This window comes from Podarcis liolepis, assembly GCF_965112155.1.
Source record: "Podarcis liolepis genome assembly, chromosome: 17".
In the NCBI taxonomy this organism is placed as follows: Eukaryota; Metazoa; Chordata; class Lepidosauria; order Squamata; family Lacertidae; genus Podarcis; species Podarcis liolepis.
In genome coordinates this window covers 25692784-25715227 of record NC_139571.1, presented here as the reverse complement: position 1 = coordinate 25715227, position 22444 = coordinate 25692784, and the positions used below count along the sequence as shown (strand labels likewise).

At 47.8% G+C, this 22444-nt stretch overlaps 2 protein-coding genes and 1 long non-coding RNA gene across 16 annotated transcripts in view; 1 reads left to right on the top strand and 2 right to left on the bottom strand.

The window, feature by feature from the left end:
* Positions 1 to 22444, top strand: part of NFIB (nuclear factor I B) — a 299659-nt gene that overhangs the window by 69551 nt on the left and 207664 nt on the right. For 2 of the 14 annotated variants that reach the window (XM_083482274.1, XM_083482264.1), the window contains exon 1: positions 12852 to 13475. The exons of 3 other annotated variants lie outside the window; for them this stretch is intronic. In XM_083482274.1, the coding sequence (XP_083338400.1) occupies positions 13338 to 13475 (138 nt within the window). In that variant the 5' untranslated portion in view covers positions 12852 to 13337. Of the gene's footprint in view, positions 1 to 12774; positions 13476 to 21246; positions 21849 to 22444 lie in introns of those variants that run through there. 9 more of the 14 variants (XM_083482265.1, XM_083482283.1, XR_014520632.1 and 6 more) reach the window with 7 other exon arrangements.
* LOC310696621 lies at positions 4979 to 6476 on the bottom strand. The gene is made up of 2 exons (XR_014520651.1): positions 6312 to 6476; positions 4979 to 6197 (listed from the first exon to the last, which is right to left on the bottom strand). It is a non-coding gene; the product is annotated as an uncharacterized lncRNA (long non-coding RNA).
* LOC310696669 (uncharacterized protein) lies at positions 6483 to 11103 on the bottom strand (the record flags this gene model as incomplete). The annotated part of the gene is made up of 3 exons (XM_083482405.1): positions 6483 to 8515; positions 9624 to 9958; positions 10924 to 11103. 3 exons carry the CDS (start codon positions 11101 to 11103, stop codon positions 7927 to 7929), a joined length of 1104 nt encoding a protein of 367 aa, XP_083338531.1. The 3' UTR covers positions 6483 to 7926.

Below are 22444 nucleotides of genomic sequence, written 5' to 3'. Positions count from 1 at the left end.
TGTTTGATTCTTGCTTTTTTACACGGAGACTTTACAGTGCAATCTGGTACTCCACTTACGCTGGCTGGAGGGGTGAAGGGTACCAATCGGCGGTCCTCTTACGCTGATGGATCCTGATGGATACGCTGATGTGGGAATGTTCAGAGAGGGAGAAGAGGATATATTGTTTATTAATATCCTTCCTAACTTGCACTAGCAAGTTCTATAAATTAGCAGAGTTTTACCATTCCGCTTTCAAGCGCACAGTGGGTAGCTGGTTGCAGGCTTGTTTAAGCTTCTCAATATAGATTCCTGGTAAGATCTCTTCCCTCTTGAAAGAATAAACATGCCACAATCTTATTTAAGATATATAAAACTAGTTTCCTCACAGCAGCATCAGTTCAAAGATGGATCCCTGAAGGCAGACTTAGTTACAGATATATACCAGTGAGTCTATCCCATCTGGAGATACAGTGGTACCTCGGGTTAAGAACTTAATTCGTTCTGGAGGTCCATTCTTAACCTGAAACTGTTCTTAACCTGAGGTACCACTTTAGCTAATGGGGCCTCCCACTGCCACCGCCGCACAATTTCTGTTCTCATCCTGAAGCAAAGTTCTTAATCCGAAGTACTATTTCTGGGTTAGCGGAGTCTGTAACCTGAAGCTTCTGTAACCTGAGGTACCACTGTAGTCTCTTTGTCCTCTGTTGGCTAAAAGCCAACAGGACATCTCTAGCTAAAAAGCTACTGGTCCAACAATGAAGTCCAAAAGGAAGAGAGAGAGGCTGCGTGCCCTGTGCTTTTGTTACCTGCACAGGTAAAGCCATGCCCACCTCCAGTCACATGCAAGAGGAAGTGTGTCCCAGCCCAGGAGGAAACAGGAAGTTCTGACTGGCTGCACCAAACATCCCCTTGCATGTCCACTCTAGGAAAACAGGGAATGTTGTATTTGACTGCTACTTATGTATCACATCCCACAGATGTCAGGGATCTAAGCCGGGATAACAGGGTGATGCCAATGCAATGTTACCATTCACCCACCTCTACCATTCACAGGGGCCAGAACGGAGCAATGTCAAATCTTTGGTTGGGGGTGGGGGGAGTAGGACTTTCTTGAGATCTTTTACTCACTTGGACTTCAGTTCTGCCCCTAGTTCTGGCATGCAATATCAACAATGCCTGCTTCTCACCTGCTTTGTTGTCGGTCACCTCGCTGGTGCTGACTCCCCTTTGGTTCTAACGCTTCTCCTACCACCTGTGACACTACTAGTGATGGTGATGCCTCTTTTCTCCTTGGCTACTGATGTACAGGCTATATAGCCTTTCTTTGGGGCAGGGGCAGGCAGTTCAGAGACCAGGGGCAACAGCTGTGGCTGCCCAGAGCACTCCTCAGGAGAGGGGAGAAGATAGGAGGCTGACAGAACACCCCACAAGGGAGGGTGTTTGATAAAGCGTGAGAAGCTGCCAGCTCTGCAAGCAAGGGGGGACATAACTGGGCTCCTGAGCCCTACAAGGGTGTCACAGAAAGAATGTAATTAGTCTGGGAGGGGGGAGTGGACTCCAAAAGTTGGAAACCTCTGTCTTAGATGTATTGCATTTAGGGCCCGGCAATATATCAATTTGCCATCCAAAACTGGTCCATATTGTGATATTGGTTTCAGCATTTTTGACCTGGCAATATTGTGATTTGTATGTGTGCACTATGCAAAAATCATGATGTGCAGAAAACTGTGATGCCAGCCAATGCCTCTACCTAGTTCCATCCTTATTTCAGACATCATGATACAAAATAATCATTATCAGAAGATTATTTTCTTCTTCTTCTTCTTCTTCTTCGGTGATCACTTGTAGCCAAGTAAGATTGTCTTCCATAAACACAGTTTTAACAATGAGTTTGTAAGTGACTGTGGAGGCTAATTCCCTAACCCTAACCCACACGTCCTTCCACATTGGGGACATTGGTTTCTGGGCAGGAGTTGATCACAGTGAGGGTTTGCCAAGCATGCCTTCCTCTTAGCACATTTCTCCCTTGTGTCCTGAGTTCGAGTGTCTTCAAATCCCATGACACCTTTGCTAAAGGCTGTTCTCCAAATGGAGCACTCACAGGCAAGTGTTTCCCAATGATGTTTAATGACGGAGACCAAAATCCTTTCTCTCCTACAGGAGCTATTTCTCTAGAGGCATTGTTCCCAATGGAACTTTCTCCTTGTTAAGCTATGGAACTGGTTGGGTATTACATTCAGGTGCCCAGCTGCCCTTTCCTGTGTGTTTTCTTGCAAGCTGTGTGTGATATAACGGTATTCCTCCAACTTCAGGGATTCCCAAGGTGCAGGCGTAAATTTTCACCTTATGGTGGATTGTTGGATAACGAGAAACTCACTACCATGATGTGATTCTTAGAAAATTATTGTGAGAACTGGCTTGTATTTTTGTGATAATTCAGTCTGAAGAGACAGTTCAAACAAACTCCAGTGCTCTTGGCCATGCTGAGATCCTAGAAAATGGTTACTTGTTGCCAGAATTGGACCCATTAGGAATTAGCACACACAACTAACCTTTACTTGAACCCCTCTGGATAGATAAAATGTGTGTTTGTGTAATGAAATATTGCAATACTAATGGAGTACTTTTTTAAAAAAATGAACCTGACAATTACAGATGTTTGTGTTTCTGAAGGGAAAAAAATATTTCTGATCCAAAGACTGCATAAAAGAGCAGCACAATTATAAATGTAGATGCAAATTTATATTTTAAAAAAATCATTTGAGAGCAGGAAGACCATGATACAGACTCTCTTCCCAAGGCTGGGTATTGTTTCACACTCTCCCTTTGCCAAACAATGGGAAGTTCAAGGGGTCAATGACATTTGGAGGAGAGAGTGCTGGAGGTTTGGGGTGACTTTGCAATAATTTGTTTCTCTGCAAAAGGATTGGCTGAGCAGATATTACATGTGTGTGATACCAGAGGCAGGAAATATTAGTCCCCCTCAAAATTTTCAAGTCAGTTATCAGTCAGATTTAAATTATTGCTATTGCAGACTCTGTTGGTGGATTTGATGAGCATTCTTCAAACACAGTGTTTTTTTCCATGTGTTTTAGATTACAGCTCTCGTCAGCCACAGCCAGCATGGCCAATGGTCAGGGATGATGGGAGTTGTAGTTCAAAGCATCTGCAGGACACCAGATTAGGGATTGCTCAAAGTGGGTAACAGTGGTGGCTGTTGCCCATTGCGACTGGTAGGGCAGAAGGCAGGGAAGTCAACAGTAGAGGGGCATCAGAGCCAACTACAGGTTTTGTTGTTTAGTTGTTTAGTTGTTTAGTCGTGTCCGACTCTTCATGACCCCATGGACCAGAGCACGCCAGGCACTTCTGTCTTCCAACTACAGGTGGAGCCAACAAATTCTAGTTTTACACTCATCCTGCTCTACGCTGAGCTTTGCAAGAGCAATGTTGCAACTCAGGAGGAGGACACCGACAGGCAGTGCCACCCCCAGGCTGGCTGTATGTAAGACAGCAAGCAGGTGGGGCCAACTGAGAAGAGACTGAGGCTGTGTGGTCATCATCTGAGGCTCTTCTTTGTGTGCTTCCCCCATGAGTCATTTGGAGGGCAACAAGTCAAAAACGAGCCTTTTCTGTGGTGGCTCCCCATTTGTGGAACACTCTCCCCAGCGAGGCTCACCTGGAGCCTTCATTACATATATTTAGGCACCAGGCAAAAATGTCACTCTGTAACTAGGCTTTGGGTAGATTAAGATTCTATGGCCTTTTAAATGTGTTTGTGGGAGGGGGGGTAATGGTTTCTTTTTGTTTAGTTTTGATATGTATTTGGTGTCCTCATTTTGTATTCTTATGTTGTGAACTGCCCTCTGATCTTCGGATGATGGGCAGTATATTATTATTATTATTATTATTATTATTATTATTATCCAGATAATTGAAAAGCCAGCTGCCCTCTAGTGGCTACTGTCGCCCATGATTTTCCAGGCCATGCCAATAGTAGGAACAGAGTCATCTCTCCACTTTGCCAAACACAATAGCATGACTCACAGTTTATGAACCTTGTATGTGTTGGTGATAATTTACAACAATAACAGTGCCATTAGTAATAAGCTAAGGCAGAAATCCAAAACACACAAATGAGGATATATGTTTCATTAAAGTCAATGGGACCTAATTCAAAAGAAATGCTTTTAAGACTGGGACACTACGATTCGGATTCCTGCTTTTATTTTTTCAAGGTAAAGTGACTCCCTTCAAACACAACTCAATAAGCCCCTTATTTGCCTTTCTATTAAATCCAGAATTTCAACAAGCAGGGAAATAGAAGCTTTGCAGTAAAATCCCTTACACATTTACTCAGAAGAAAATCCCATTGTTTTCAGTGGGCCTTACTTCTGTGTAACTATGCATAGGATGCCAGCCTTAGTGTGATGGGCGACATTACAATCTTATGATCATTCTGGAATATATTAAAGCAGGCTCCTATACTTTCAGGAGGCAGAGGAGGGGGTTGTTGTGAGGATAAAATGGGGGAGAGGGAGGGGAAAAGGCCACATTTGCCACCTTCTGCTCTTTGAGGCAAAAGGTGGGGAATAAATAATATGACTCCAAAATAATTCAGTTGTTGGTTTCTGGTTGCTCAAGGGGGTTTGCTTGCTGTTTTTCTATATTAAAAAAACCATAAATGCTGTTACCACAGTATCCACGTTTTTCAGTTGAAATTAACTGCACAATTGGAGTAAATTTATATAAAACGTTTGCATGTTTTCCTCCCTTTGGCCGGTTTCCTTTGCATACCTGTGGGGGAGAAGGGGCTTTAGGAAAGTTTGGAGCTTTGTGCTTCGTTTGCTTTCACAGGGGCTGAGAAAAGAGGGTGGGGGAGGCAGCAGGATAGAGAGAAAATCTGCGCAGGTAGAGAGACGTGCATTTCCGGGGTGCAGATCTGGCACCTTAAAACAGCAATTTCCTTCCCATTCCCCCGTTGCAATCTACAAGGTGGTTTGTTTTTGTTTGTTTGTTTGTTTAATGAAAACGGCTAGCCTGCCTTCACATATTCTTGCCTAGCTTGCCAGTAGGTTTCAGGCCGTCCCCGAGCTTCTGGACTGCGTGTGAAACGTCGGTGATTTGTTTGTTTGAATTCCTCGGGAGGGAAACGCGCCGCTTCCCTGTCGCGCGGCCGCCGCGAGCACTTGCAATTCTCCGACACCAGGGGGCGGGGGTCCCTTTCCCTAGGCCTGCAAGAGAACCGGTGCGCGGTAGCTGGCCCAAACCTTGACCTTCGGGGGTTCCCAGACGGGGTCCCCGCGGCCGCCTCCTTCTTCCCGCTTGCTTGCTGCCTGTGCCACCTTCTGCAAAAGCCCCGGCGGTCCCTCGACGCCGGGCACAGAGAGAAAAGGGCGCCTGCGCTGCGGCTTCTCTGCTGCAGGAATCCTTCTCTCTTCCAGGACAACTTTTGCCTCTTCCCTCGACTCTGAGCGACTCCCAAACTGGCCGTGCTAAACTGGTAAAGCGGGTGGGGTGGGGTGAGGAAGCTTTCCATCAAGAATATGGTGTGAAATATGGCAAGAGTGCAGCAGGGAGAAGACGGGGTGGGGGCTGCCCAGTTTTGTTTTGTTTTGTTTTTCCGTACTCTTTCCAGGATCTCCCTTGGAAAGTCAGACGCTCTCTGGAAGAAAAGGAGACGCAGTCAAAAAACTTCGCTCGCGGATGTCGATCGCTTGGGCGCAATCATTTGCAGGACGGCTCTGTGCCGCGTCCCAAGAGGTTTAAATGCCACCCCTTTCTTGAAGGAGAAGCGGGACGGTTTTCACTTTCGAGAGCAGCCCCCTTTTGGATACAGCCGAGAGGGGAGCCGCAGGGCTATTTCCTTCCCCGGTTCGCCTGCCTTCAGCACACAAACTGTTGTATGTTGGTTAGCTCCAGTATACTGTACCAACTTCGTGCACGCCCAGGGGTATTCGGATGCGAACGTGCCCATGTCCAAGCACGGCACCTGAAGCTCCGAAGCCGTGGGTTGGGAACGTACCCCCAAGGATCATCTAGTCCAACCCCCTAAAACGCAGGGATGTGGAACCAGCAACCTAGTCCTATGCGTTATCAGCACCACGTTCTAACCTACCCAGCGTCTCGCATACAAAGGGAGAATGTCAACGTGCCTAAACATATTTACCTCCTACGGAACTGTGATTTGGAATACAGTGGTACCTCGGGGTCACAAACTGGAGCCGCTGCTTGTCTGCTCCCTTGGCATCCTGTCCGCAACGTCAGCCCGGGAGTCTCCCGTGGCCTACCGGGCAGCAGTCTTCCTCTTAGGCTCGCCTAAGGTTAAGAACTTTACTAGTTCTGGAGGTCCGTTCTTAACCTGAAACTGTTCTTAACCTGAGGTACTATTTCTGGGTTAGCAGAGTCTGTAACCTGAAGTGTCTGTAACCCGAGGTACCACTGTAATAATAATAATAATAATAATAATAATAATAATAATAATAATAATAAAAACAAAAAACAAAAAACAAAAAAACACACACACATCCTCTTTCTCCTCCGAGGCTGAGAGATTATTTCACTAGCTAAACTTTGTGAAATCTTTCTCTCGTGAACTAAAATAGGGTCGCTGCAGGGCAGGGGTGCCAACTTGAATAACATATGGGGGGGGTGCCCAGGTAAGCCCTGTTCCGCATAATCGATCATATAAGGTGCACGCACACCGTTTAAATGGCAATGCCCATCAATATTTTATTGGTGGGGTAGAAGACATCTCAGCCCCTAGGAGTTGACTTCTATGCGCCAGGGGTTTGACGTGCAGTATGTGTGCCCCCCGACGGTGCTGCCTGCTGCTGCCCCAGGGCACCCTCCAAAGGCAGGCTCGCCACGAATGCCATGCTGCTGGGGAAGCCTTCGCCCAGGGAAGGCCCCGCTCGCCCTCTCTGTTTCTGGCGAATAAATACCGGCGGCCTGGAGGGGGGGACGACGTCCTTTCTCCTGGCAGGCGAGCCTAAGAGGAAGACTGCTGCCCGGTAGGCCACGGGAGACTTCCAGGCTGACGTTGCGGACAGGATGCCAAGGGAGCTGACAAGCAGCGGCTCCAGTTTGTGACCCAAAACTACAAGGCTCTGGGGACGAGATGCGGGACCTCGGCATGGCTGCAGCGTGGGGATCCTATTCCCTGGGCGCAGAAGGGAGGCTTCTGTTGAGCCCCCAGAGGACAAAGTTGCTTTGGGCAAAAGATTCTCAGTTTATCCCCCTGCTAAAGCCCACTAAGTCTGCGGGATCCCCGCGGCTTAAGCGCCTCTCTCCTGCTTGCCTCGGAGGCCGTCCGGCCCGGGCTGTATCCTTGGGAAACGCCGCGGCCGAGCAGGCCCCCGCCGGAGGCGTTTGCGCGCTGCTGGACGGGACGCGGCCGGACAGAAAGCGAGCCATCCTAAAGGCTCCCGAATGCTTCTCGCCGACGTGCGGTTTCCACGGAGGGCGAGGCGGCCATCTGCCTCGCTAAGTGGGATTAACGGGCCTGATCCAGCAGTGTTTTCCTTGCCCGCGTCTCCTGTTCTTGCAGAGAAGAAGAAGAGAAGAGTTTGGATTTGATATCCCGCTTTATCACTACCCGAAGGAGTCTCAAAGCGGCTAACATTCTCCTTTCCCTTCCTCCCGCACAACAAACACTCTGTGAGGTGAGTGGGGCTGAGAGACTTCAAATAAGTGTGACTAGCCCAAGGTCACCCAGCAGCTGCATGTGGAGGATCGATGACTCGAACCCCGTTCACCAGATTAGGAGACTACCTCTCTTAACCACTACACCACACTGGCATTTCTGGCGAGGCCCGTCGCGCGTCTCTGACCATGTGCAGAGTATAACAGAGGCAGAGCAAACGGCACAGACCCGTCTCCATTCGTTTAGGAGCAGATAAGCGGCAAGGCTACAGCAGCCTCTGTGGACGCCTGCTTTCTCTGAAGTCAGGGGGCTCCCTCAAGGCTTCGCAGCCCGCAGCTGTGATTAGCACCCAAGCCCCAAAGGCAGAGCGGCGCGGTTGGGTGGCCTTGCTGCAAGAAAGAGACGGGACTCGACGGCTTTGCCCCTGTGCCAGCTGCCCGGGGAATCAGTGCCTCCTGGCGCCCTTGCGGCTTACTCCCGCATAAACATTTTGGGTTCTTCCAGCTAGATCCTCCGCGCTGAGTTGTTGGGGGAGTAGGGGGGCCTTGCTCCCGAGTCCGTGTGCGCGGAGTTGCAACCTCGGGCGCGGTTTTTCTCGAGGGGGAAAGTGGCGTCGAAGAAGTGGCGCTTCCCTTTCGGCGATCTTGCTTGCTTCTTTTCCCTGCGCAAAGCGACAGGACGAGGAGGCTGCGGCAATCGCAGGAGCCAAGCGGCGGCCGATGCTGACCCGGCCGCGGCGAGACCTCAGACTGCCTCTCAAGCAATGGACCCGGGGGCCTCGCTTCCCACCGACGACGCTTCGCCGGTGTGGGTGACCGGATGGGAGGGCTCCGAAGGATCCTGCCACCTCGCCGACGTGGCCTTTTGACCCCGAAGTTGATCGCCCGCCACCTAAAAGCGAGAGTCAATTGAAAGTTGTGCTGAACTCCATCCAGGCGCGTGGGATACCGCGCATCACGTAGAATAAGGCTGTGTAAACTCACTAAGCAAATCTGTGAAATGTGCCCCGTTCGATTCATTGAGACCTTCCCCCGGGTGAACTTATTGAGAAGCAGGTTGTAAGGCAGAAATCTTGGTAACACACCTAAAAAAAACCCTTTCATTCCCTTCCGTAGGATTTATCACTGGGATTTCAACAAATTACCCTGAAAACAACGGTCCTTTTTTTCCAAGCACGGGGTCTTGGGCTGCGACCCTCAGGACGGATAGACTTAAATGGAAGTCATTCCCAGCCCCCTCTAAAAATGCTCATGAGCGCAAACTCCACGGAAACTTACAGCGCTTACTTCGAAGTTATCGAGCACGTCGTGTAAAAGCGTCGTTAGTATGATTCTGGCTTAAGTGGGCTGCGGATCCGGACCTCTTAATGTCCTTTTTGCCGCTTGGGCGAGACATTTAGGGCTCCCCACTAGTATTCTTGCGGAATAGTTTGTTTCCGGGAGCACACAAATCTCTGTCTCAAAATGTGTCCAGTGCATATCTGCATATGACAATAATATATGTATATAATAATCGAATTCCCGGAGTGGGGGACGAGAAATGTTTACTCCAACGTGGGATGTGGTGAAAAAAAACATGGGGAGATGTATTATTGCTTAAAAGGGAGGGGGCACCCAGTTTACCGGAAATATTTAATTGACGGTGACTGCCTAGTTTGAGGGGGAGGGGAGGGGAAGCCCCACGGGGAGGTTGTAGAGTAGGCGATCACCGAGACGGGTGCCGTTTTCAGGCGGGAATAATACAATGATCCGCTGAGATCTCGTCACAGAGATGGAGCCCTGTGCAAAACCCAACCCCAGCCCCTCTTTAAAACAGACGGCAGCTGACGCGCGCGAGAGACGAGTTTATTATTATTATTTTTGACAAGGGACAACGCCAATCAAAGTTTCCTTCTTGTGACAGCCACCCCTCCCTTCCCACGCAGATTCCCTTTTATCCCCCCCCCCCCAATAAATTAGTTGTCAGGCCATCGGACTATTGCCTCGACGACAGGCCAAACCTGCAGTCCTTAAATATCCGGAGCCGGGGCAGGCAGGCGGGAGCGGCGGCGGCAGCAGCAGCAGCGGAGAAGTTGCTGGGGAAACATTTTGTCCCGGCTAAAAATAGGCGCCGCCCTCCCTCTCCCTCAACCCCGTCGAGCCAGCACGCCTCGACGGGCGACCCGCGCCCAGAGCCTGGTTCGTGGCCTCTCCGTCTCCCGTCAAGACGTGGAAGAGGGTAGGGGCACGAGCGCGGATCCCGAAGAAAGAAGCAGGTCGGAGGAGGCTGTGCCCCAGTCGCAGCCCTCCCCGTCCCATGGAGGGGGGCGGGTGTCTGTCTGTCTTTTCTCTGGGACTCGTCCCCGAGTTATGGGGCCGAAGAGAACAACGCCAGGCTAAGCGTGGGAAAGAGCCTCGGGTATCCCTCGCCAAACTCCCCTCCTCCCCTCCCGCTGCTACCTGGAAGTAAAACTACGAGCAGAAATAGTCCAACTCGGCTCAGCGAGTGACTTTGCTGTAGTCAAGAAGATCCGAAGTTGCGGGGCGGGGTTGAGGAGGAACATCCCGCTGCTAAGGCAGGTCTCTCTGCCCGCCTGGAAGGAAGCCCCCCGCCCTTGACCCCCGCCCCTGGAATTTACTCCCAAATAAACGTGTTGGGGCTCCTTGGCGTCTTTCTGCTTCAAGTTGTTTCCCCAGGCAGCGCGTCTCCTCGAGTTTCCCTGGGGGAGGCATTTCCTTGGGAATGAAACGGGACTTGCTCCCGTGTAAACACGGTTGGGATCGGAGTGCTAGAGAGCTGGGGGTTGGGGGCGACACGGCAGGGAAGCCTCGCGGGAGACAAGCTGAAAGAAACACACCCTGTTTGCAGCTAGCGGGGAGCACCCCCTCCCCGCCAATCCTGTTTTCGCAGGGCGACAAAGGGGCGCCCCTTCACCGCCTCGGTTACCTACAGGACTCCTCCGGCCTGCCTTTGCCAAGTCTCGCAGGAGAAAGAGGAGCCAAGGGCGACCCAAGCGGCCTCTCCACTCCGCTTAAGCGCAGACGCGCGGGGAGTTGTCTTCGTTCACTTCCTCGCCATTTGTTACCTTCAAGGCCAAACTAACGCCTCCCCCGTTTCCTTTACGGACCATTAACATGTTTTAAATTGCGCCTCTTCTATTATTATTACAGTATTATTATTATTATTATTATTATTATTATTATTATTATTATTATTATTATTATTATTATTATTATTATTGTTGTTGTTGTTGTTGTTGTTATTTGTTATTTGTTATTCCACCTGCTTGGAGGGCCATCTTAAACCTTGCTTTAGAGTACCTCGACGGTCTGAGTAGCGGGGATCAGCCTGCGTCGGCGGGCAAAGAAGGATGAGCCCAAGAAGATGTTCTGCTCGGCTTGCTTCGGCCGAGGCGCCCCTGCGAAGTTTCCCCAGCCCTCGCCCTTTTCGCCAGCCTGAGTCTCGCCCGGCACCCATTCCCACGTGCGGGGGAAGCGCATCTCCGGCTCCGGCTCCCCTCCTGCGGCCCCTCCAGCCACTCTAGGGTCCGTACGAGTTGTGGGCCGTTGCTTAGGCAGCTTCGCCCCCCTCCCTGCGCGCCCCACTTCCCCGCGTCTCGCTCGCGCTGTTGGGGAACGTGCCTGTCTAAGTTGATGTCTAGCTGGTTCGCACGGAGCCACCGGCGGAGCTTGGGCTCTCTTTTACGCTTCATTTTCCTGAGAAAAGAACACTTTCCCCAGGTGATGTCTGGGGTTCCCTTTTGGCCCTGCACAGTCGCTTCCTCGTGGCCACGGCAAGCACCTTGTGTGCCTGCAGGGGGGCGACCTGTCTCCCCCTGCCCTGCCTCCCCCCCCCCTTCTCCATTTCCATCTACAGGAGCGAAGGCTGCAAGAGCTGAAGCCTCGCAAGGCAGCAACCAACAGCCCAGGAGGAGCAAGAGGAGGACGCCTCTCGAGGGTCCTCTTTCCCTGCAGAGGCACCGCCACCCACCGCCCTCGCTCGCCTGCTCTGCAGCAGGGACCCGCTGGCCAGCCGGCCAGGGGACCCCTCCATGGATGGCCACGGCTGGGATGCGCTTGGCGAGTGGAGCGGCCGAAGCAGGGCCCGGCGAGCGGCTCCTCCTGGCAAAAGATGGGCGGCGGCGGCGGCGGCGGCGGCAGCAACAGCAGCGCAGGCCGAAGAGGCCCGGAGGCAGCGCCGGCTCTCGCCTTCGAGGGGCTCCTCGGAGGAGAGGCTGCTGCATTTCAGCTTCGCGCAGACTGTGGACCGTGGCATCCAAACAGCCATCCGGGGCTCGCTCTCAGCTGCTCTCAGAGGGGGCCCCCCAAAGAGCCTAGCCCGCTCCCCAAACTAGCAGGGGAGCCAACTTGAGTAACATATTGGGGGGCCCAGGTAAGCCCCGTCGCACATAATCGATCACAAGATGCGGCACACGGGCACAATTTTAATTGCAATAGCCTCCAACTTTTTGGGGGAGCGGGTAGGCCCCCTCAAGTGTTTTATAGGTTGCGGGGGCGAAGGGACCAGCAAGGGAACTTCAGGTCCTCCTTTCCCCCTCTGGCCCTTCCCTACCCCGCCGCAACTGCGTTTGCATCTCGTCTGTTACGCGTTGGGCACCTGCGTCGGCATTCAGAACTGGGGTGCGACGTGGGTGTGCGCTTGGGCAGCCCTCCCTTCAGTGGCAAGGGGGCAGGACCCCAAGGGCTTCCCGGAGGCGTAGGCTGGCCCCGTGGCTCCCCAACCCAAAACATTGCAGAGCCCGATCCGATGCACGTTTACTTAGGGGGAGAAAGTCCCGCGGAGTCCAGTGGGGCTTGCTCCCGCGCCAGAGCGCGCAGGGACCGCAGCAGCCTGTGAGTCGAAAGGAAATCTCAGGCAAATGAATGGGGCTGAATTTGGCTTTGGGGCTGCTGCGGAGTGACTCCGCAGCAGCCCCAAATTTCTCCACTCTCACACGGTTCGGTGTGACCTTTAACGGAACTTGAACTTGGTGGGATAAAATGGCACTTAAAGAGCAAAGAGGAAATGAAAAGGCGGCTCTGCTCGGGCTTTGCAGCGGCCTCAGAGTCTTTGCTGCCGGCTCCTTTTTGCCTGAAGCCAAGGTTTCAGCGAGCTGGATCCGGCTTTTCCTTTCCTGCAAGGCCCTGGGAAAGGCATTTGCTGGAAGAGACGGAGGGTCGCCGTGTGGCATGGCAAAGGATTCCTGATCCGTGGTCTTGGAGTTTCAGGGAGAGGAGAGGAGGGGGGGGAGTGTTAAAATGACCCCCCTCTACACACATACACCACATTGAGGCTCCTGAAGGGAGGAGTTTCGTCGCGCTGATCCCCAAACTGCTGCATTTTGCAGCCAACCTCAACAGATCCCCGCACTAGGCAGCCTGCTGCCTGTCCGAAGTGAGGCAGATCCCTCGCTAGCCTGGCGCTGGTGAAAGAGCCATGCCGGTGCCAAGCGGGGCAAAGCGAAGGAGAACAGGACGATGGGACGGAGAGGTCTAGGGCGCCCAGAAGAGGAGCAGGAAGAAGAAGAAGAAGAGGCGGAAAAGGCTGTTGCAGTTTGCCCTCTTCGCGGCCCTATGGGGAGGGAGGAAGAAGGGCTTCCCCCGCTGGAAGAGTTTCTTGAGGCTCAAATTGCGTTCGTGGGGGGTTCGGAGGAGCCCCACCAATCTCCCCCTAGCTCCTGCTGAGCCTCTTTCTGACTGAACTGGGCGTCCTGCCACCTAAAGCCTCCTTCCCTATGGAATCTTCTCCCTATAGGGCTCAGGTCTACCCACAGGCAGGAGGGTCTCCAGCCCCGAGCCTCGTTTCCTTTGGGGCTGCTCCTCTCTTCCTTGGGGCGGGATCGGGCTCCCTGGTGGTGTCACACAGGGGACAGGTGAGTGCCGCCTTTTTTTTGTTTTTGTGCACATGATGGCGCCTGGTCTTGCTTAGGCCGGAGGACTTCAGGAAACTCTTCGGTGTGGGCAGAAGACACCAGACCATCGCATCACCTCGCGTTCCCCTCACAGCCCATAGTCGCTTTAAACCTTTCCCCGACGGCATTCCCTCTTCCCTCCCTCTCCATACACTCTCATAGGCTGCCACCGTTTATCGACGACAGGTTTCCGGCAAGAGAAATGGGAGTTCCAGGAGGTGGATCAAATAACAAAGAAGCAGCAAACGGAGCTCTTGCTAGTACCGTATTTTGTTAGTCTGTGATAAGGGGGTGGTGACTACACACACACACACACACACACACACACACACACACACACACACACTTTTGGGAAATGCTCTTAAGAAATTATTGGGCTGCAGTTTAGGGTTCCATAAAATGGAAGGGAGAAATTATACTTTGCAGGGCCCAGAGATACCTGAGTTTAGGAGGAGATTTAACGCATGTGAGAATGGCAAGAAGTGCAAACTTGTCTGTTGTTAGTCTCTCCCTTTGGGGGCAGCATTTTCAAAGTACAAGGAACAGGAGAGAACAAATATACCTTAAGAAATAACATCTGATGTGGAAAAGCAGGTCTTCTTTGCTCCCATAACAATAGCGCTTGCAGCACCCTTCAGCCTGTCCTCTTCATATACATGGGGAGTTTAGCAGCTTGCTTCTACACAGCCTTTCCCATTAGGGGATTGATCTGCCAGCAGCTTGTGCCCCTTGGTAGCCATGGCAGCATTTTAAAGTCACTGCAGGCGTGCAGAAGTTGCCAGTTCGTGGCAAAGTTCAACTTGGCTGCAGCAGTGCATCTCAAATTTGCATGCAGTGCAGTGGGGCAGATCTCTCTCTCTCTCTTTCTCTCTTTCTCTCTCTCTCTTTCGGGGGGGGGGATGGGAGGAGGAAGGAGGCGATGGAGGGTGGGGAGAGACAGCCAAGCAAACAGGACATCCCCAACAGCCGAGGCGTGTGCATGGAAACCGAGCCTTGTGTGCCAGCAGCAGCCCATTCCTTCCACACGTCTGTAGGAAGAAGCCCTTTTGTTGTAACATCTCCCGCCACATCTGCATCTGCTCCTCAGACATTGGCATGTTTGGCAGGCTTTGGGCAGCAGGTGTCAGGCAGGAAAAGGGAGATACTCCCAGGGACCAATGAGATTGATCTGCAGTGATTCCCAAAGTCTTTCGCCTTCTGTGAGAGTTCCAGCTACTGCCGCCTTTTGGAGTGCAGGCCAGCGGGGGAGAGAGTTCCTATCCAATAGCTGGAGATGTCAGGTTTTCAAAAATAAACAACAGAGGGAGATGACTGACTGTCCTAGAATCTGCACTTTGCTCTCATGTTTTGCAAAGTGGCATTCTGCAGAGCAGAAGTGTAGAGGAAATGAAGGCCTCTGGATTCAAGCCTAAGGTGTTGCTGTGGTCTGGATCAAGAAATGTGGCAAGTTCTTTCCTTTGTGGTCTTTGGCATTCCCTTTTTCATGGAGAGGCCTAGCTAGAATTGATGATCACTCCAACCAATGAGAATTTTGTTGCTGGAAGCAATGCATCAATAGGGCTTGTGCCAATACTTTGATAGCCTGTTGGACTGTGGATACATTATTTCAGGTTGGGCTATCTGTTCAGTGTGCAGGATTGAATGCAGTGCCCTTATATTGCAATTCAATTCTGTATTTTTTTTTAAATCTTTGTTTGGTATTGTATACGGATGCTAGCTTCTAGTAAGTTACTTGCTTCAACAGTGCCCACATACTATCAGTAATCACTGTGATGACATAAGGTGTTGAAGTAGGAGGTTTTTGCCCTGTTTTTCTTTCAAAAAAAATTAAACCACAGATTTCAACACAGATTTCAAAATGCCCGCAGGTACCTACTGCAGGACAAAGTTTCTTAATGCAAAATCGGTGCAAATTTTTTTAATGAGAAATTGTATACTGTGCATTCATTGTTATTGCTACAATAGTTTCATCTTATCCATGCTATCCTAAACAAACAAACAAAAACTTTTAAAAACAATATTCTATTTTTTTAAAAAAAACCAAACACACACTTTTTTATTTTCAGCACACATTTGATACTCAGAAATGAGAATGTACACATAGGGGTTAATGCATAACAGTCCTTGTCTGAATTCGAAGTGCACTGTAATCATTTTAATGGGATTTTTTGTTTAGTTTTCCAGAATTAAAATTGCGATAATACATCATCATCTTGCAAAGCATGTGAGGAAAAGCACAATTACACATTTACATTTCAAATCCTACTCAAAAAGGGGGGAAAGGCATGGTTGCACTAAGCAATAGAAAAATGAAAATAGAGCAAACTTCTGAACATTTGTTGAATACTTTTCCTTTAAGATTATTCATATAAATGGGAAGGGGGTTCTTTTATTGTGAAAAACTCCAAAACCTTTCAATAATAATAATAATAATAATAATAAATTATTTATATATGTGTGCTTCTTGTTTACATAAGACATTTGAGGACAGTTTCCCAATCCTGCATATATATATATATATATATATATATATATATATATATATATATGGCCTCCTTCTGCCTCATAAATTTCACTTTGGAAGAATAGAAGTATCTTTTCTAGTTTTCCTTCATCCCAATTCAGACCCCCAGACTGACACAGCTTTCCTTTGCTTGACCCAGCCTGACCTTTGGCTGATGGTTCTGAACTCTTCCCCATGCTGCCTTTTGCTGTGTTGACTGCTTGATGATAACAAGATGCAAGAACAGATGCATGTTACAGCTTATCATGTGACAGTCTATTACAAAATTAGGGTTGTTAACATATTAGCCAGCCTCCCTGTGTGTAGCAAATTAAGATTGCATCACCTTACTTTATCTGCTCGGTTCTTTCTGGAAATGTGGCCTTTGGGGCTGACACACTTTATGTCAGATTAAGAACTGTCTCGCTCTAGGAAATCGTCAAAGAAGACCATATAAAGGAGCAGATAGTTTTAATAGGAAACTGGGGGGGGGGGATGAACCTGGAGTATTAAAGCGCCTCGGGGTACCCTGTCCTCAAAGGTTTCACATGTGTCTGCCTGCTTTTATCTGTGTAGATTTTTATCCCTCCAATTCAAGAGAAGTCTACTCTGAATCAGCTACAAGACAATCAGCACATACAATCACCAGGTAGTTTGCCTCAACCACTATGACCTACTGGGCAGTTACCCAGTGCCAGAAATATAACTGAGTTTTGGGGTTGCTCCATTTCTCCAGTACGGGAGAGCAGAGGAGTGAAAATTCTCAGCTATGGCCATACAGTGAGGCCATCAGGATCTGTTACATAGAGGAAAGTAGGAGGACAAAATTATTAAGCTTGTGTGATTTCCCAGTCTCTTTCCCTTTTTCTTTTGTGAAGTTCATCACAATGGTGCTCTGCTGATCACCTGACGTGATAATAAAATGTTTCCAGGTAAAGGCAGTCACAAAAATATTAACCTATTGTCCTGCCTCCTTTAATGTTAAAGCTCTTAAATCCTTAATTGCAACCATAAAAAGTGCCCAGGCTCTCCACAATTGAGATATTGGGACTCTTTAGAAGATTTTTCTTTTTTTCTAGGCTGGTTTATATATAGACAAGTAGAGATTGAATTCCAGCTGTCTTAACTTGCTATAGTTTTTAATATGCCCTTTATCCATTTTGATGTAAATTATTTCCTATATGGGTTTTAATGTCATTAATTCAAAACAAGTCCTTGGGAATGTTCGAAGGGATCTCTGCAGCTGAGAACATAGTTCCTAGGAAGATGTGGGGGAGGGGGGGAGACAACCATGTATTAAACAATATAGGCCTTTGTACATTAAATCAAACACTTTGAATGTAATGTAAAACCAAAGCAACCTCAGATGTGCTAACATGTCCTATAAAACAAAAGGAGTTTTAGTGGTATAAATTTCATGTTGTGCCGCTTAAGATTCCAAGTGAAAATTAAAAGTCAAGCTGTAAAAAGATCATATTAAATAAAAACAGTCTAAAATTTGTTTGTTTGTTTGTTTCTGTGAAGCACTACAGAACATTAGAACCTGCTTGAAAATGACAATAATGGTTTGATGAAGTGAAGTTGCTATCCTGTGCTCTGTTTACCTGGGAGTAAGCCCCCTTGAACTTAGTGGGACTTACCTCTGAGCAGACAAGCAAAGGCTTGCATTGTAAATTGACAAACAGATATCAGCTCAATAATACTATGTATTTTTCAAGTTAACCAATTGTGAAAAATGAAGCTTCGAGCAACCCTCCTGAACAAAAGAGGTTTCTTCTAATTACCTACGTTTGTCCATTTTCTACCTTCTCTCTGTAGTAGCCCTGTGTTCACTGGCGTTGATTCCATAAGAGACATTTTACAGTGTGGAGTACACAAGTTTACTCCAGTTTATTGTCTGATTTAGTGCAGGAAAGAAATTGCTAGCATATTTGCAAAGCTAAGCAGGGTCTGATATGGCTTCAAATTGGACGGGGGACCATTTGCTGAGATTCCTGCAAGGGGTTGGACTAGATGACATTCAGGGTCCCTTCAGACTCTATTATTCTGTGACACACAGAAGAAAACCCAGTTTAGATTAATGGGGTGTAAAAGGTGTATAGGATTGCAGCCTCAATCTCACTATTTTGGAGAGTGCTCCCCTTATTGAAGTGATGGTTGAGGTGGGGGGAATTAAATTTGTTGATGTGAATATTTGTTGTTGTTGAATGTTAAATTCTGGAAGGTTGGGTGGAAGCACAGTTAAGTAGATTTAACTGAAATTTAAAATTACAAACTGGCTGCTTTGTTCTCTGGATCATTTATTCTGAAGATACTCCCATAATACGAAATACATTTCTGAAGTCTGCAGCGTACATATCAATAACCTCACTATAATCTGTTTAATTTTTTAAAAAACACAAGGAAGTAATGTACATTTATCCACATCAAAGCTCATTCTTCTCAGGGTGGCAAGTTGAATGATATAGGAAGGAGAATTTTTCTGATCGCATTGTTTAAATATTTAATTTCACTCTGCAACTGCATTGTTTTTTCCATCAACTCAAATGCATGGCCCTGGGTTTATAGGCTTCTTGCACATGAATGCTATGAAATTCAGGAATCTGGATGCCAAAATTAGGGTCATGGCATGAAACTTATTTTAAAAAAAGACTTGGTAAAATGATATATAAATTGCATTTATTCTGGGCTTGAAGAATAAAAGTCTCTCTCTTTAATGTGCCTGTGTCCTTTTAGCCCATGCTGTTAGTGCATTGCTAGGCCAGGTTACATGAATACAAGGTCACCATATATCACACTCATCAATGTTCTCCCTTTTGACTTGCAGGATTCTTATCACTGATGAGGTTTCAGACTTTGCCTTAAAAAAAAAAAAAGCCCCAAATCTCTGTAACGTATTTGCAGTCATTTTAATAAAGTGTGCTATATAATGTGCAGCATTCTTTGTCTGTGGCTTTTTAACTTCTATAAACCAGGGGAGGAAACCACAGGTTCCCCCTGGCATGGAAAAAGGCCTGCAAACCAGATAATTGACTGGATGTTATGTAGTTTGCAAAGTCCATGGCACAGACCGCCTGAGCAATCACTTTCACTAAACAAAGGGAATGCAAACACTGTACAGTGCAAATTCCCTGCCCCCCCCGGCAGATATTTTTAATGTGGGTGGCTGGGGGGAGGAATAAGATCCCAGCAATTTTCTGAGTATTTCAAGCTGCTCTCCGCCCCCTGCCCCCCCAAGTTTTGCTAATTAATTGTTCATGTGAACACTCATAATTTTTTAGAAGTTTAGTTTAAATTAATAACCAAAGGGTTGTATCCAGCTCTGCTCCGCTCAGATTAGAATTGCTGGAGTTAATTGACCAAAGTTAGTCGTGGCCATTTATTTCAGTGAGTCTCCTCTGAGTATAACGTTGGATAAATTGATTGTAAGGTCTTGTGCTACGCTGACAGTATTTGCCCATTTCACAAATAATTTTCAACAGTAAAACAAAAAAAAAACCACCCCAAGATATTCAGCCAGTTTAATTTGAAAGGCGAAGCCTCTGAAGTCATTGTGACTAAGCTAATGCATGAGCATCTGGAAATTTTATATTATTGCTTATAATAATATAAGTTGATAGCTTTAAAAGGAGCTTTTTATTCCTCTGTTGTCTATGCAGTTCCATAGGCCGTGCTCCAGCCTAAGAAGTTTTTTTAAATGGTGCAAGAAGAAATTTATTATTCAAATATCCCTTTATATTACAGTTCAATATTTATAGCTTGAAACATTTGCAATGCGAAAATACATTGTTATAATTTTTTTTAAAAAAATCATTGTTTCTCTCTTTCATTTTATAATATTACAATGTATGCCCCTGGTGTGTTGAAACTGATACATTTGTTTCTTAGGCAATACTACCTTCCTTTCCCTCTTCCCTTTGGCTTTGACCCGGCTGATATTTTTTTGCTGGAAAGGACATATTCATACAGTTCTACTCAAATGAAATATGTTGGAAACCAAAGATAGGTCAAGTAAAGCTATTAAACTATGCCAGACTGCTAGAAAGGAGGAAACATAAAATGCAATTGTTAGTTTGCTTTTTTTAAAAATTGGATGCCTTTAGAGGTTTGCCTCTTGTTTCCAAATTTAACTACGTAAATGAATTGGCAGTTTGCAAAAGCTCTGGCTGGGTGTATTTCTACAATGAGGCTAATTCTGTATTCCTTGCACATCTGATATTTCCATTAACTTAGCTAGGAGGTGGGTGACCCAGACTCATACGGACAGGTACTAGTTTCACGAATGCTAAATTAGTGTCAGCTCTCCACTGGCCATTCATGCTTTTAAGATTATGGGAAATGATGCTGCAAACTCAATGCTATGTTTATTATTATTATTATTATTATTATTATTATTATTATTATTATTATTATTATTATTATTTTCAGAGACTGTGTTAAGTTTTATTTAAACAATTAAAGAAGGGGGGAGAGATAACTGTGTGTTATTGTTTAAAAGTACTACTACAAAAACCCCCTATTTATTCAAAGATGGGTTTTTTGTTTTTTTCCCTTGCCATTCTCATTTTCTGTTTACAGCAGGCGTTGTTCTGCTGTTATCAAGCAATCGGGTTTTTAAACAAATATTGTATTCTGCACCCCCACAAAGCAATATTGGGATTTAACGTAATTAAACTTTTAGGAGATGGGAAAATGCCTCGTTTCTTTTTTCTCTCCAGCAAGCGCGCCCCCGTTTGCGCGCGTGCACACGCGCACACACACACACACTTTTGTTTAAGAGTCTGCAGACTTCTTTGACATGCGGTGATTTCAGGGTCTCTGACCTGTCTGGAACGGCATACTTTATTGCGGGTCCCCGGCTCCGGCTCTCCCGGCGCTGATTGGCTGCTGGGATATGAATATGCAAAAAAAGCTCTCCCATGCCCTCCCTTTTCTTCTCCCTTCCCTCCCGCGGTCGGTTTCATGCAGCCGCCAGGCGGAAGCGAAGAGCCGCTGCTTCCCACGGGTTCCGAAGGAGGGAGGAGGGGAGGAAAGGAAGGCGGGAGGAGGAGGAGGAGGCGAAAGGCAGCTTGAGTGGGCGGTGCTTCAGGGGAAGCCGCCGCGGCGCTGGCCAATAGGAGCGCGGTGGAAGGAGGCCAAGTACGCAACTCCCTTCTGCAGAGCCAGACGCGCAAGGAGGGGGGGGGGGGAGAGAAGGGGAGAAAGAGGCAGCAGCACACGCACAGGCGCACACACAAACACACACACACATGCACACACACATAGAGACCAGCCCCGCTGGAAAAAAAAGGGCTCAGCCTCTCCTGGACCACGTTCAACTCAGCAACCACAGCCTACTCTCTCCAGCCTTGAAACTCAAAAGAGGAAGGAAGATTGAAAAAGAGGGAAAGGAGGAGGAGGAGGAGGAGGAGGAGGGGGCCGCTTACTGCCTGTAGACTTTTTTTCATCTCTCTCTCTCTCTTTTTTGCCTTGGCTGCTTCTTCTCCCTACCTACCCCCCGCAAAAAATCTCATCTAATCAAGATTTTTCTTCTTCCCTCTCTCCGATTGCCTTAAAAAAAGAAAATACAAGAGCAAATACTTCTCTTTCTTCGATTTTTTAATTTTTAATTTTTTAAAAAAAAACTCTTGTCGATTTACCTATCCATACGTTAAAAAAAAAAAAGACAGGCGGTTTTACTCTGGGAAAATCCAAACAAAACAAACAAACCTTAAAAAAAGCACCCCTTGAGAAACGCAGCCCATTTGTCCACTGAGAAATGTGAAGCCAACGGTCCCGTTTTGTGTTACAGAATTCAGGATCCCATACGTTTAATGCAATACAGTACAATGGTATGTGGCATTGGAAACGATACTGTGTTTCTTTTCTTTTTTTCCTTTTTCCTTCCGAAGTTGCTTGTTGGCTGTTCTCCTTTCCCCTCCCCCCTCCCCTCCCCAACCCCTTTGAGATGATTGTGTCTTTTTGGTTTGCAAAGTGGTGGGCCGTATATTCGCCCCCTTTTGTCAACGTAGATCATTTCTGGCTTTCTAGGATGAGCTCTAAAAGTAGTTGTGTTGTGTGTTGTGTTTTGCTGCTCCCCCTTATCTCCTCCCCCCCACCCCAAGTCTTGGCAGCTTTTGTGTGTGGGTCACACTTTGAAACTGTCGGTGGGAGTTTTGTGTCCAAAAGTGCTGAACTTGGTAACATTTCCTGCTTCCAACTTTCTCCCCTCCCTCCTTTCGCTGACGGGTCACCGTTAAACTCTTGGAAAGATTAAACACGAATTGTGGGGTTGAGTCATTTTGCAGCCCGGCAGTCCGTTTTGCTTGTTGTTGTGCCTTTGCGTCCTTTTGCTAATCTGGCTTTTGCTACCCATGGCGTGTGTCTCTCCCCCCCCCCAAAAAAAATATTAATACAAACGTTGCTTGTTATAGCAAATGCATGCATG